Source organism: Vanessa atalanta, chromosome 15 (assembly GCF_905147765.1).
Source record: "Vanessa atalanta chromosome 15, ilVanAtal1.2, whole genome shotgun sequence".
In the NCBI taxonomy this organism is placed as follows: Eukaryota; Metazoa; Arthropoda; class Insecta; order Lepidoptera; family Nymphalidae; genus Vanessa; species Vanessa atalanta.
In genome coordinates this window covers 7,098,514-7,112,931 of record NC_061885.1, presented here as the reverse complement: position 1 = coordinate 7,112,931, position 14,418 = coordinate 7,098,514, and the positions used below count along the sequence as shown (strand labels likewise).

Below are 14,418 nucleotides of genomic sequence, written 5' to 3'. Positions count from 1 at the left end.
TAATACATTTTTAAATAACAAATATTCATGTTTTGTGTGTGAGATAAGTGTTGCAAGTAACAATTAAAAATTGATTAATAATTAGTGTAATTGTAATTACGCGGGATTAAGATATTTCCAGTAATTCATGAAAATTCTTTACTTGACGTGACTACAGAATATTACACTAACACAATGACTTTCAACGCGCTATTTACAATACTTTTGATTTACAACGAAACTGCAAAATCCATTTGCAATTCTGTCCCGCAACTATTACAAATAAAAGGAATCCGTCGTACAATAGGGAAACCTGGGAAAAGAAATAAAAAACATAATAATTCAAAATGGCGTCTGGCCACTTAATAACTGGCTGACACCATTGGGAAATATAATTTAATTTCTCTCTAACACCATCCCCCTCGCTCTTACACGTGATATATTTAACCGTCTCTGTCTATCATTTTCTCAACTGAGCTCTCCCGCCTCCTCCTTCGTGAAACTTCCGTTTGTTCGGGTGGTTCTGTATCCAGTATTTTGAACAAGAAATATTTGTGATATTGTGTATTAGATGATTTGTGTACAGGAATGTATGTTCGGGCGAAGTAATGGTACATTTGGTTGAATAATAGTCCTTAAGTTATGTGGCATAAGTATAACTGTCCCTTACCTATACATAAGTCTATACAATATAACGTTGGCCGTACGTTGAGTGAATTTTTCGCGCTATTAAACAGAAAAGGTGATGCTGTAAGGAAAAGATTTAAAGTTATATAAAAGACAAGACAGGTTAAACTTATCTACTATCGTATACATGCATGTTATAAAATTGAATGTAAACTTGTTCCTACAGATTATAAATTCAACTCTAAACAGACGAAAAAGTTCGTATCACTTTTTTTTTTTTAAATTCATTCGTATTTATATACGTATTTAACAGCTGAGTAAATATAGTACAAAAATATTCTATATTTATATATATTTTAATTTAGTTTAGATATGTACTTACGTACTGAGGTTTTAGTAAAGACTGTATGTACGGGTCGCTAGAACAGTCGTAGGCATAATATTCTAATGTCTGTAAAAGCGGCACGCCATCCATAATAATAATATAACCCTTTCCTCCCCAAACACATATAACATGGAAGACAAGTCACATTCCAATAGTCAATTACTATATGTATATTTATATATAAGTCTAGGGTTGGAGTATATGTTTTAAGATTATATTGCACGTGAAAAACTAGAATTTTGTTGTTTTGATTTAGATTTCAAATGTAAATTTACTTAATCGAAATTCAAAATGAAATAAACTTATTGATAAAGATATACAAAAATACAGAAATCTTAGGATGAAACACATAAAAAATAAAATAAAAAAAAAAACAGAAGTAATGCTCAAACCAAAAATATAACCGATTATTTTAAGTGTTGTACAGTGGGCGGGCTTATGGCTAATTAGCCATCTCTTCCAGACAACCCAATCTGTTTTATCAATATACACAGATTAATAATTGGTCAAATTAAATACTTTTTTATCTTAATGTCTCTAACATTTATTAACTACCAGTTAAAAAAGAAGTGATAAAATACAATTAAAAAGTATGTTATGTCAATTCAGCAAAATATTTAAATAGCGCCATCCTACGGATAGCCTAAAAACTAAGTGCAATACTTACACTACACGAATCATATAATACCCGATTGATAGCGCCTTAGTCCTTGTAATATGATACAGATTTAGTTCACATTTGAATCAATAGATGTCACTTTTAAAATTTATAGGGTTGGCTATCATTTAGTTATCACATTATGTTTTAAGTCATCTCAATTTCTAAAAACTGGAAAATAAAATGACAAATAAAGACTAAAAAATTAATAACTAAATCAATAGGTTAAAGGCTCCAATCCAAGAAATCAGTTTAACTCTGATATTATTTAAATATTTTTATAAACTAAAATAATTAGTAAAAACTAGATTCGTTTATTTGTTAACTTTTTGTTATTTTTCTTGTCAGTATTTTTATATGTATGAGCCGTTTGAATCTCGAAAAATGAACAAAGAAATAATGCAGTGAAGGAAATATAAATTGTAATAAAGAAATTTATTCTAAATTCGAAATAACTAATATTGAATGAAATCATTCATTATGTTTATGTGATCATATATGATTTTTTTTAAAATATATTTTTAAGAAATAATTGCCAACCCTTATGAACGAGGAATAAGTACTACGGTTTTCAATCTTTGCTCAAAGATTTGGTTAGTACATGCGTTTATCATTTCTATCGTTTTAACTGAATATTTTGTTTGACTAATGAGATGTGAAATCCTTTTCACGTTATTTGCTAAAAGATTGAGAAGAAATCCGTCGTTATTTAGCTTTTATCTTTGTTATAATATCATTCTATGACTCTATTGTTGTTGACTTAGAGCCGATATGATTTTATTCGCAACATACATTCCGTCACGGCACGTTGTATTTAAACATTTCTATATTATATTATAACGTAAGATTAATTATTTACATATAAAAATGAGAAATTCCACGGTTCAAGTGTCCCCGTTATATTTCAACGTGGCTGAATATTGCTTGTTTGGAATTAATTTGGGTGTTGTGATTGGAATTATTTTATACTTTTTGTTCGTGAATAATAAATACAATACCGTTTCTGGGTTCCTTTTCGGCGGGAAGAATATGTCAGTTGTATCAATTTCTTTGGGTTTGATTGCCAGGTAAGTGTCTTTTATGAAATTTTTTTTAAAAATTATTATATATTAATACATAATCATTTATATATTCAAACAAATATAATGTATAAACAAATATATAATGTTAAATATATACTGAAAGGAGAAAATTACTTCTTGGTCATAAATGTATACGATAAATATATAAATATATATATATATATATATATATATATATATATATATAATATATATATATAGATAAATATATAAATATATATATATATATATATATATATATATATATATATATATATATATATTTATCGTACATATACATAATGTAAATATATATATATATAATTAGCGACTTTTATGCGGATCAGCTGATGATGACAATGAATTCGTATTGTGCCAGTCGTCGGTATCCGACTGATACTTCCTCACGATGTTTCACAGAGAGAGCAAGTTGTACTACAAGCAGTAGAACATTCTAGAGTTATACTATGCGTATATTTTGCTTGACATGTGATTCGAAGCATTTAATATAAATTGATCGAAAACGATTTATCTCGTTTTATTTGTGGCAACAAATGTTTAGAAAAATTGTAAATTCTATTCCAATGGAAGAACGAGTAGATATTAACAAACCATAGATTTTACCAGAGATAGATTTTTAGTAGGTACCATTCGATTTGTTAATATCTCTGTTATATTATATACCGCAAACAGTTGTTGATTAACACTTATATATTAATTTAAAACTCAATGTTAATCCATTTGTCTACTTATATCAAACTTAAATACACTTCCAAAGATCCGATAACGACTTCGCCGACGTTAGAATAGCCATTTTTTCGCGAATACATATGACAGGCGTTTCAGGGCCACCATTGATGTAACATCAAATCAATGCCAAAGTTGTTTATCGTCTTTAATTCTTTCGTGGTTGGGATAGGATATAGGTTTTGATAGGTTGACTGCCTCGTTGGCCTAGCTGCTTGATATAAAACCACAGATTCCGAAGTACTGGGTTCAAATCCCAGGTCAGACCGATAAAAAGTTATTGGGTATTTCAGTCGAAAATTTCTCAGTAAAAGCCCGAAGTCTGGCATTTAGAAGTGTGTACAGTGTACACTCTCGGAAAGCACGTAAAGCCGTTGGTCCTGCGCCTGAACTCTTTACGGTCGGATTTGCCGTCCCATCGGATTAAGAGAGTGACGGAAGAGATGGTAGGGTTGCGCAAAACTTGTATAGGTACTCTATTCCAACCATAACAGGAAAAAAGTCAGTTAAAGAACATTTGACAGCAAATTGACGCGATATTATTGGTCGAGAGCTTGATTAATATATGATATTTACAATGGATTTTCGAAAAAATGACGTTTTGAACGTTGACGAAACTGTTATCGGAATTTTGGAAGTAGAATTAAAGTGGAAATAAGTGGTTAAGTGCAATAGTGTTTATTATAAATAAAAATATATTAAACTGAACTTAGTAGTGCACAACATAGTTGAGTTATTAGCAAATCGTATGAAATACGTAAATCTAAAGTTTGTTTATCTTATTTCCTACTTCCATTGGAATAAGCTATAGACATATCATGCGTAGATGGTTGGTCTCTAATGCGATTGACTGCCGTAAGCGTAATCGACCGGACGAAATCTCAGGTTTTGATAAATCAAATCAAAATGTACTTTATCCAAGTATGCTTTTTTCACAAGCACTTTTTAATCGTCATTTAACAAACTATTTAAAGTAAAGCTACCACCGGTTCGGAATGTAGATTGTACCGAGAAGAACCGGCAAGAATTCATTGAAAATTATAGTTATGAAGATGTCGAATCATTTAACGAAGCACGTAACGAATTTGATGACTAAAAATTACAACTTTCAAAGGCTTTTTCAAACGCCTTTTGTAATTCATAAAATAAACGGCAAATTCAGTATTTCGAACGTATTAGAATGTAACCGATTACATTTTTCATTTTATATAAGACTTTAAATTAACATGGTTATTTTTTTTACTAACAGTATTTAAAACGGGATGTACCATGTTTTTTATTTTTATTTGGTGGTGCTCGATATTTCGACATTATCTACGAATGTCTTGTTTACGAGACTCGTAAAGAAGACATTCGTTTTAAATACTGTTAGTAATTTTTCATTTTGCTTAAACCAATTAATATATCTAGGTGTATACAAATTCCTACGTCTAACTCAAGATATTACACATTCTAATACACTCGTGCACAATTCACTCGTATTCCTTTGCATTCTTTTGATATTCAACTGATTTAACTCGACATTTTGCGTGATAGGTTAAAATTGACAGTACTTGCGTCTTACTAACACCGCGATTGCGTGAAACAATCGTCTTTGTGTCGTCTGTCTTTGTGTCCATCTCACGTGACATTGAGGAAATAATCTCTACCCCGTTGACACAACTAAAACACATTAAGCTAAGAATTGAGTAACTATTTTCAGCAACAAAAGTTACCAATTTTCCTTTAGCAGAGAATAAAACCAGGTCTCTAAATACTTACTAAAAAGCCACTCGGAATTTATCATTGATTTGGACTAACATTACCTAGATCGTTATAACTATTACGATATCCATAAACAAAGCAGCCAATTGATGAAACAAAATTTTTTTTCATCAGTCACGTGCGATTACATCAATCAGGCTGTATGCGTTTATTTGTATGAATATCGTCTCGTATATTTTTAAAACAAATAATTTTTTATCCAGTTCAAACCAATTTAAACCGGTAACATGATAAAGTTTTAAATATTATAAATATAGATGAATAATATATAATAAATAGGATCGATGTTATGGGCATACCAAATCACTTTCACATAGATTATTTTTTTCAGTCACTTGACCAGCATTACGCTACTGGGTGTGCCAGTAGAAATATATTTAAGAGGCACGCAGTACTGGGCTTCAGCGCTGTCTCTTATCTTTGTGACTTTCTTAACGGCTGTAATTTATTTACCGGGTAAATATTTTGTGAATGTTTCATTTCTATTTATAAACAAATAAAAATAATCGGATACTTATAGTTGTCACGTGCGATTTTATAAACAAAGACGTTTCTTATAAATAATAAGAAAACTCTTTGTTTATAAAAATCAAAGTTAAGTTTATTTTGTCGAGAGTCTTTTTGTTTTTTTTATGAGAGTAAAACTTTCAAGGTGAAATTTGAGTGAAACTTTTCCGACCCTAAATAAATGCCAACAATAAATGGTGACAAAAATAGCGAAGGATGAGAAAGGAGGTTGTTCTGCCACGCTGTCCTAATTCGGCTCGAATCCTGGACCTCTGCGTTTGCAGTGTTATAAGGTATCCGAACCGAGAGCGAGTGTCGTAAGTAACGAGGAAATAAACCTAGCGGTTATCAAATATTTTCGTTGTGGTTATCTAACTTTTTTATTTGACGGCGTTTCCGTACTTTAGCCAAACAATATCTTCAAACATTGGATTAATATTAATCTCATACATTCATGATGTTTAAAATGTTTGATATGGATTTTCGGATGTTTTCTAAAATTATTATCTGTGCAAAGTTCCTACCCTTGGCAAGTTTTACATTCTTATGTTGTTTCAAATTATACGTTACATTAATAATAAGTCATATTTAAAAAATACTTATACATGAAGTAAATCATATTTACGTCGGAAACGTTTCACTCGACCGTTACACAAAAAACGTTGCGACGCGAAATTCGACTTGAAATTTCACTCAATCATCAATCGATCGATCTTTAAATATAAGTTAATTTGTAATTTCTCATAATGATTTTACAATTTTTTGTGACTCATTACTAAGCCTTAGTTGTTTATCTTACTAATAATATAAGTATTACATTCTCTACTTCCTATTTATAATGAGATTTTTCTAATGAAAAGGTTGTATTTTTTTTTAGTATTCCATAGACTTCAGCTATCATCAAGTTTCGAATATTTAGAAATAAGGTTCTCTACCCACACACGGACGGTTGCGGCGGTTTTGTTTGTTGTTAGTAAGCTGATGTTGCTGCCAATTGTGCCATATGTACCTTTACTGGCTTTTCGATTGGGTAAATAAATTATAAATATATTTCTTTTGCTCTAAGTGAGAAGAACGCGTTTAGAGAGAGAGAGTGAAAATGTGGTTTGAACGCGTGCATCTTAACTGTCGAATGTGAGTTCATGCCCAGGCAAGCACCATGCAATTTTCATGTGCTTAATTTGTTTTTATAATTCAAATCGTGCTAGGCGGTGAAGAAAAACATCGTGTTTGAACTGCATGCTAAATTACAACAAAATTCTGCCACTCCAACACGCACTGGACCAGCCTTGTGGACTAAGCTCCAAACCTTTAACTCAAAGGGGACGCCTTAGACTTACTTTAATTTTTTTAGCTCAAAAATGTAACAGTTAAAATGAAAGAAAGCGTTAAATAATCAACAAATGATTAACAATAAATTAACATTGTTAAATATTTTTCAAATACTGTTAATATTTAAAAATAATTATGGTATAACGCTATACCATTTAGGTATTTTAACACACATATAGATCACTTGTATTCCCATTTGCAGTTACAAATCCTCTAGCTAGTCGTATAACGGCTGTGATATGCGTCGCGTGTTCCACACTCATCGCGATTGGAGGCCTTCGTGCTATAATCAGCATTGGCATCGTGACCACTTTCCTGGCATTGGCTGGTACTGCTTTGCCGAGTGGTCTGGCATTACTGCCAATGGGCTTTAAGAGGATGTGGGAAATATCTAGCCACGGAAGTAGATTAGTTTTCTACGAGTAAGTCAGCATGGAAACAGTATTGATACTTATCCTTGCGTTCTTTCTAACGAGCATAAGTATATTCACATATATAATCTGTTTGTCTGTCAATCTGTTACTCTTTCGAGCTCTCTCTTTAAAACCATTGAACTGAGTTTGATGAAATTAAGTATGAATCAAGATTGAACTCCCAGGAAAGACATGGATTACTTTTTTATAACGAAAACATAGATAGCAACCCCAAAAACGCGAACGACAACTTTTATTATATACAATTTAAACAAACAAAATAAGTTGTAGACATAGACAATTTTAAAACTTTTACTAATTGTTATATTCGTAATAAAAATAAGATAAATAGCGAACAGCTTTTAGAGGCAAAATCAAATAACAAGAAGATTAGTCACATTGATTACTACTGGATATGAATATTATTAAATATAATAAAAGGAAAATAAAAATATTAAATCACATTGCTTTTATTTCAGCCCGGATCCGGAACTAGCTCATCACACGTCCTTCTTCGTGGTGACATTGGCCCTTAGCACGAACTGGCTCTGGAAAATAGCACTCAGCCAATCATCTGTGCAAAAACTGTTAGCGGTTCCGACAATCAGTAAAGCGAGAATATGTTTGGCAATCTCTTGTGTTGGAATAATACTTATGAAGATGCTGTCTTGTTTTCTGGGACTAGTTATATACGCTTGGTTTGCAGGCTGTGATCCATTACTCACTGGACAGATTAAAAAACATGAACAGGTAACATCATAAAACTCTTGAGTTAACATAAAAAAAAAATATATACACAGATAACTTACGTGTGCGAAAGGTTTAAAGCGTTTATTAATTTTAAATTTAGAACATAATTCAAGTTAAGTCATGTCATATTTTATCCAATAATAATTTACGAAAGGAAAATCTTAATATAATCAGTCCTTAAATCCCTAACAAGCAATTTATAATTGTAATTTTACAGGATCAGGTTAAGAACGTCGGCAAAAAGAGAAAATCAGTTACACTTTTCTATGAAGGTTTTCTGTATAGAAATCAATGAATACTCACTCCACGAATTATCAACATTATAGTTCTTTTAACATAAGTTTTTCTTTCTCTTGATTATCATTATAGTTGTCACCCTCGGGAATTTCGGTTTACCCTGAGGGTCGACTGTTATATTATGATTTTATAACATTTCGTCTGGCTTGAGTTGACAAATTCCTCATTACGACTAGACTTTCGATGTGCCATATGGATTAAATAGATTTATAATAATTAAATACCTTTGACCTTTTAAATATAATATTAATAGCCACTTATTAAAATTTTATATCCTATAAAAAATTGGAGAAAAAAATAAGAAATTGTTAATGTTGCACACAAAATTCGACTTCACATTGCGCCCACGGTAGTTTCACTTTAAAGATCTTGCAAACTTGGTACAAGTGGGAAGAGCAGCTCACGTTTAAGAAACCGTGATTCATTTTCAACATCATCGTTCAGCTAATCGTAGTTCTCTGTTGAAAATGGGCAAAATTCCCGGTCCATTTTTTTCTTTTTTTATGTTATAGGGGGCAAACCAGCATGAGGCTCATCTGATGGAAAGTGATTACCACCACCCATGGACATCTGCAACACCAGAGGGGTTGCAGATGATACACTCAACTGGATGGCGTCGTACGTTGATTTGCCTCGTTGCTGTTCCCCGATCTTCACTTTAGGACCATTTTTACAAAAAACAACTCAAGAAAGTCGAATTATTTTTATTAGCAACTAAAAGACATAATTTTATTGTGTTTCAGTTAGTACCTCATTTCCTGAATCACTTATCAACAATGTTCCCAGGGATTTGTGGTATCTTTATAATATCTATCTTTAGCGCAACCACAGGGTACGTAATTAGTATTACAGTTTAATGACTCTCTGTGTACGTTTGTTTAATAAGATAATAATGTTGTTACAGGTGTATTGCGTCTATCATAAATTCAATATCAGGGGTAGTGTTTGAAGAATTTATACGACCGTGGATGCCACAGAGTACAAATGAACAAGCTTGCTGCAGAATTATGAAGGTTATCCTTTTTTTAAATTAATTCTTATAAAATAAATAGTGATTTTTATCAATGCATCGTGTAGCTTTTACAAAGATAATATTCATATCCAGTAGTAATCGATGTGACAGATTTTTTTTTGCAATAATTTAAGCGGTTCACGCTCAGCGAAAATACTACGAAAGTCAATGTCTCGTTATAATCGGTAAATTTTATCGGGATCGAATCTGCAAATTCCACAATATTTTCATTCACCATATTATTGCAAACAAAGCATAAAAAAAGATCATATCCATGATATATAATTATTATTTAGAATTATCATTATTATTTCTAGTTTCTGTGCATTATGGTTGGTCTATACTGTGCTTGTGTAGTGTGGCTAGCTCGGGAATTAGACCGTCTCCAGCACGTGGCTTCCGGAGTAACGGGTGTAACTGCAGGAACTCTTCTTGGCCTTTTTACCCTGGGCATAGTCTTCTCACGAGCGAATTGTTCTGTAAGTAAAAGTAAACATGTAGTATTAACATATATGATGAAATAAAAATATATTGTTTTTTATTATAAGCGCCATCTATTGTAACAGATTAGAACTACTATGTAATTTATTTAAAACATATTCTTACAGATTGTCTCATGTATTTTCTTCGATGTAATATTCAGAAACGAAGATAGATGGCGCTGTAAAATAAACAGTTACGCATAAAGATTATAAATCTGAATTTTCTTATTGATATACTTTTTAAAACAACACAAATATATAATAAAATGAATTATATATCTATACTAATAGACAGTTAATCTGTCTGTCTCTAACTCTTTCACAACCAAACCACTGAACCGAATTAGATGGAATTGGCTATGAAACAAGCTTGAAACACAAGGAAGGACATAAACTAAAACACAGGCGAAGCTGCGGGCGACAACTAGTATACTAATATTGCGAAATAAATAACATATCGGTTAAATTAAGTTCAATGATAGATATTTAGATGACAACAGCTTTTTATAAAAGTACGTTCAAAATATAGAATCAATCTTGAATCAAATCAATATACGATATAGACAGCGTCGACAGCCGTTACTCAAACTTAACTTTTACAAAAGAAATCGTTTATATGCAGAGTAAATAAACCCCTTACATTTTTAGGGCGCCTTGAGCGGATGTCTCTTGAGTCTCGTACTCTGTGGCTGGCTGCTTATAGGGGCTGAGAACGCTCTAGCCACGGGGGCATTGACCTTCCAGGGTAAGCCGTTAGTTACCACTGGATGCGGCAAAGCTAACTTCACACACATTTTGGTGAATGTGACAACAGTAATACCGAACGCTGCGTGAGTAAAATTTCCATTCAATATATTATTCGTTGCGTGAAATTTCGTTGCACTAATTGGTGTTTGATGTTTCAAAGGATTTGGTTCGTTTTAAGTATAACCACGATTATACGCGTAGTTTTATCGTTACAGAATTTTAATAGGTATGTTTCATGATGTTCAACTTTTGTTTACGCTTACTGTGTTACTTTTTTCCTGTCAGTTTCAATAGTATATTTTTCCTTCGAAAATAAAAGATATTTTTTTTGTCTTTATTTGATTAAATAAGTCATTTCGTCAGACAATGACCACAACGCAATCGTTCCTGACATAAGTAACCGCTAAACACTGTCATGTATAGTCCTGGTCAAGTTTTTGTTTTTTGTTATTGATAGTGTCATTAATATAAATTAAGTGACCACTTAAGTTAGGCACTGTCTTGCGTAGTGTCCCTGGGCAACATTTAGTTTGTCTGTCTTTATATTGTCATAAATAAAATTATATTACTCACGCCAAAAGGTATAATTAATATTTTAGTATCGTATCGGTTAGTTTAATGAATGTTATCAAATCTTGATAATCACTTTCGTTAGAAAAAAAAACGCAAATAAACATTTTACTAATATTAGGAACGCGACGCGTTAAAGATCGCCGTGGAAGTTATAATCTTAGTTGGCCAACTTGGGTGATATCGACTTGAGCTAAGTTTTATTTCCCTCTTATTAAAACTTTTCCCATATTACAACTTACTATTACCCGATTCACGTAGTTTTATGAGTTTTTCTAGTCTCTTTTACTCTTCGGATGACTTTACCATTACTACCTAACTATTGTTTGATTGCCACTAAATCAAAAGTCAATACAAATTTTGGTATTAATTAAAGAAGTATTAAAAAGAAAAATTCCACTTATGCTCTCTTTTTTAAATTTAGTTTACTGTTTTTAGTATTCAGTATATACGTGGTAGAAGGGAAAATTTGCATCAAAAACGCTTTACTGAAACGTTAACTGTGAAAACGTTGTACTCAAACGACCTTGAAATAAAAACATTTCGCTTTTTACATGCGATTGAAATTGCACTTATGTCTGCGGTTACCCGTTACGTAATGAACTTCTTTTACCAAAATTTCTATGTACATGTACATATATGATAGATATATGATTTCTAAATATATTAAGTTGTGGTCTATTCACATGGTGGGCAATTCCACAGTGTTAAAGATTACTTTGTTTTTTAGCAGGCAATTGCCAACAAAACCACTTCAATCTCTCTTCCGAATATCCTTCACGTACTGTCCGTTTGCTGGCGCTGTGGCTGTTCTTCTGATTGGAGTTCCCATGAGCTACCTCACTGGCAAGTCGAAGGTCGAGTCAATGAACCCTGATGTCTTCTGTCCCCTTACACGGAGCTTCCTCCACAAGTTACCGGATAGAAGCGCGACAGTGTCTTTGGAACTTCGACCCCCAAATACCCAAGATGTATACATGGCTTTAGATGAAGCTTTAAAACATTTGAAAGATGTTATAGACCGATAAATAAAGACTGCGATTTTATTGTTTTTATTTTATTAAATACATATTACTAACCTCCGCTGAATGTAGTACACAAAAATGAATGTGGTTTGAAATTAAAACACGTGACTATTTGACCGATCACCACGGGAATTCCCGCATGTAATATGTTAGTTATCAAGCATATTTTATTATCCCCGCTTAATCGGTTGCCATGACAATTTATATATATTCACAGAGAAAACAACCAGCAACCACTACCAGCTACAGTCTACCATGTCTAGTAGAGTTATAAAATGGTAAAAAAATTAAAACAGAAATTCAGGTATGAGGTTCTATATTGAATTGACTACAGAAGGTAAACGCCGAGAAGGAATGACATTTCACAATTTGATTCGATCATCATATTAACCATCATTTTTCATTACTCGTATGTTAAGGATGATATATTGCACGTCATGAAGTCGTTTACCTGATCCAAATTCGCCCTCATAAACATTATCATTCGTCATTTTTCGCCTCATTCATTTCGTCGGCTAATCTTAAGTGAAATTGATGGTTCGTGAAATCTACATTATATTGTTTTTATATATAATATTATTAACACGTGGTGGTAGGGGTATTTGTAGGTACCACCTCCTCATACCGCCAAACAGCAATAATTAGTAGTGTTGTGTTTCGGTTTGAAGGGTGAGTGAGCCAGTGTAACTACAGGCACAGTGGACATAACATCTTAGTTCGCAAAAATTGGTGGCCCATTGGTGATGTAAGGAATGGTTAATATTTCTTACAGCGCCATTGTCTATGGGCAGTGGTGACCACTTGGCCATCTCGGCTCTTTTTTTTATTTATGCACCTGATATATTTTTATGTTATTTTCATCTCGTTAAACGTATTTCAAATAACTGATTTCAAAAAAAGAAGGTTGTTATTATTTCGATTGTATTTAATTTATATTTTTGTTACCTCAGAACTTCGTCATTTACAAACCGATTTGGAAAATTCTCTTTTTGCTTGGGAGGTTATACTTCCCGTTTGGTCCCATTTAAATGTAAAGAAAAAATACCACCCCGATGGATGAAAAAATATTGAATGATTTTTTTAATGGGCGCGAATTTGATTTATTTACTACAGTATTATTTGAAGTCTGTACGTATTTTTTTGTTAAAACTTTTATTTAATCATTAAAATTAATATTGTTTTCTGGTATTTACTTCAACCAGAATTTTTATTATTCCGATTTTAATTTACATTAATCTTATCATACTTATTCATATTAAATCAATTGAATATTTCTTTTTAACAATAGAATTCGTGATAATTCTCTATTATCGTCTTAATATTTTAACATACAAAGCTCGATTCCCAGACATGTATGTTAAACAAAGGGATAACATCTGCGAATGCGTGCGAGGTTTTAGACACGCCACATTAATTCCTAGACCGCTGCCTACTGTCTCGAGTATTCGTTTTCGATAAAATGCCTCATGTGTATAACCCTAAGCATTCGAAAACCAACCATAACGTTTACGTTTTAAAGTCGAATATAATTGTATTCATTTAGAATCCAGAAGTTGGCGACTTTATCAGAGCTAAGAGGCGTTTTTTTGCCTGAAATAGGGGGACGCTTTGAATCGTAAAGGGAAAACATATGTTGCGGTAGTGAAGACAAAAAATATCGGTGGTTTATAGGCAAGATTTAAATTGATATACAATTTCAAATATATGCGACCAAAATACATTACAATGTAATGAAGACTAGAGTGAAAAGGCAGAAAGGTAGGTAGGCAGGGAGATAGAAAGACCAAACGATTATTATTAGAGCTGATCTGATATTATTGATAAGAGAAGATCGGTATAGCTTATAGCTTTATATATTATGCTGAAGTATAACATTAGGAATATCCTCTAGGGTCCTGCTGAGGATTCGATGGTAGGATAATCTTGGAAGTGATCCGAAACAAGATTTGAACACAGTACCTTGGAATCAGCCAAATTAGGTACTGACAAACGAGGCAGTCACAGGAATTAGGAAGGGCGTTTATAAACAACCTGAAGCAATCTCAGCGATTTTCCAAAAGAA

At 32.3% G+C, this 14,418-nt stretch overlaps 1 protein-coding gene across 2 annotated transcripts; it reads left to right on the top strand.

Moving 5' to 3' along the window:
- Positions 1 to 2,471: 2,471 nt before the first annotated feature.
- LOC125069240 (sodium-coupled monocarboxylate transporter 2-like) lies at positions 2,472 to 12,377 on the top strand. Of its 2 annotated transcripts, none has more exons than XM_047678665.1 (10): positions 2,472 to 2,716; positions 5,553 to 5,677; positions 6,606 to 6,758; positions 7,263 to 7,482; positions 7,953 to 8,223; positions 9,264 to 9,352; positions 9,425 to 9,533; positions 9,850 to 10,011; positions 10,663 to 10,844; positions 12,065 to 12,377. In XM_047678665.1, the coding sequence occupies exons 1-10, from the start codon at positions 2,517 to 2,519 to the stop codon at positions 12,357 to 12,359; spliced, it is 1,806 nt and encodes a 601-aa protein (XP_047534621.1). In that variant the 5' UTR covers positions 2,472 to 2,516; the 3' UTR covers positions 12,360 to 12,377. The 2 variants fall into 2 exon arrangements, with proteins under 2 accessions (XP_047534621.1, XP_047534620.1); XM_047678664.1 differs by having other exon boundaries at positions 12,062 to 12,377.
- Positions 12,378 to 14,418: the final 2,041 nt, after the last annotated feature.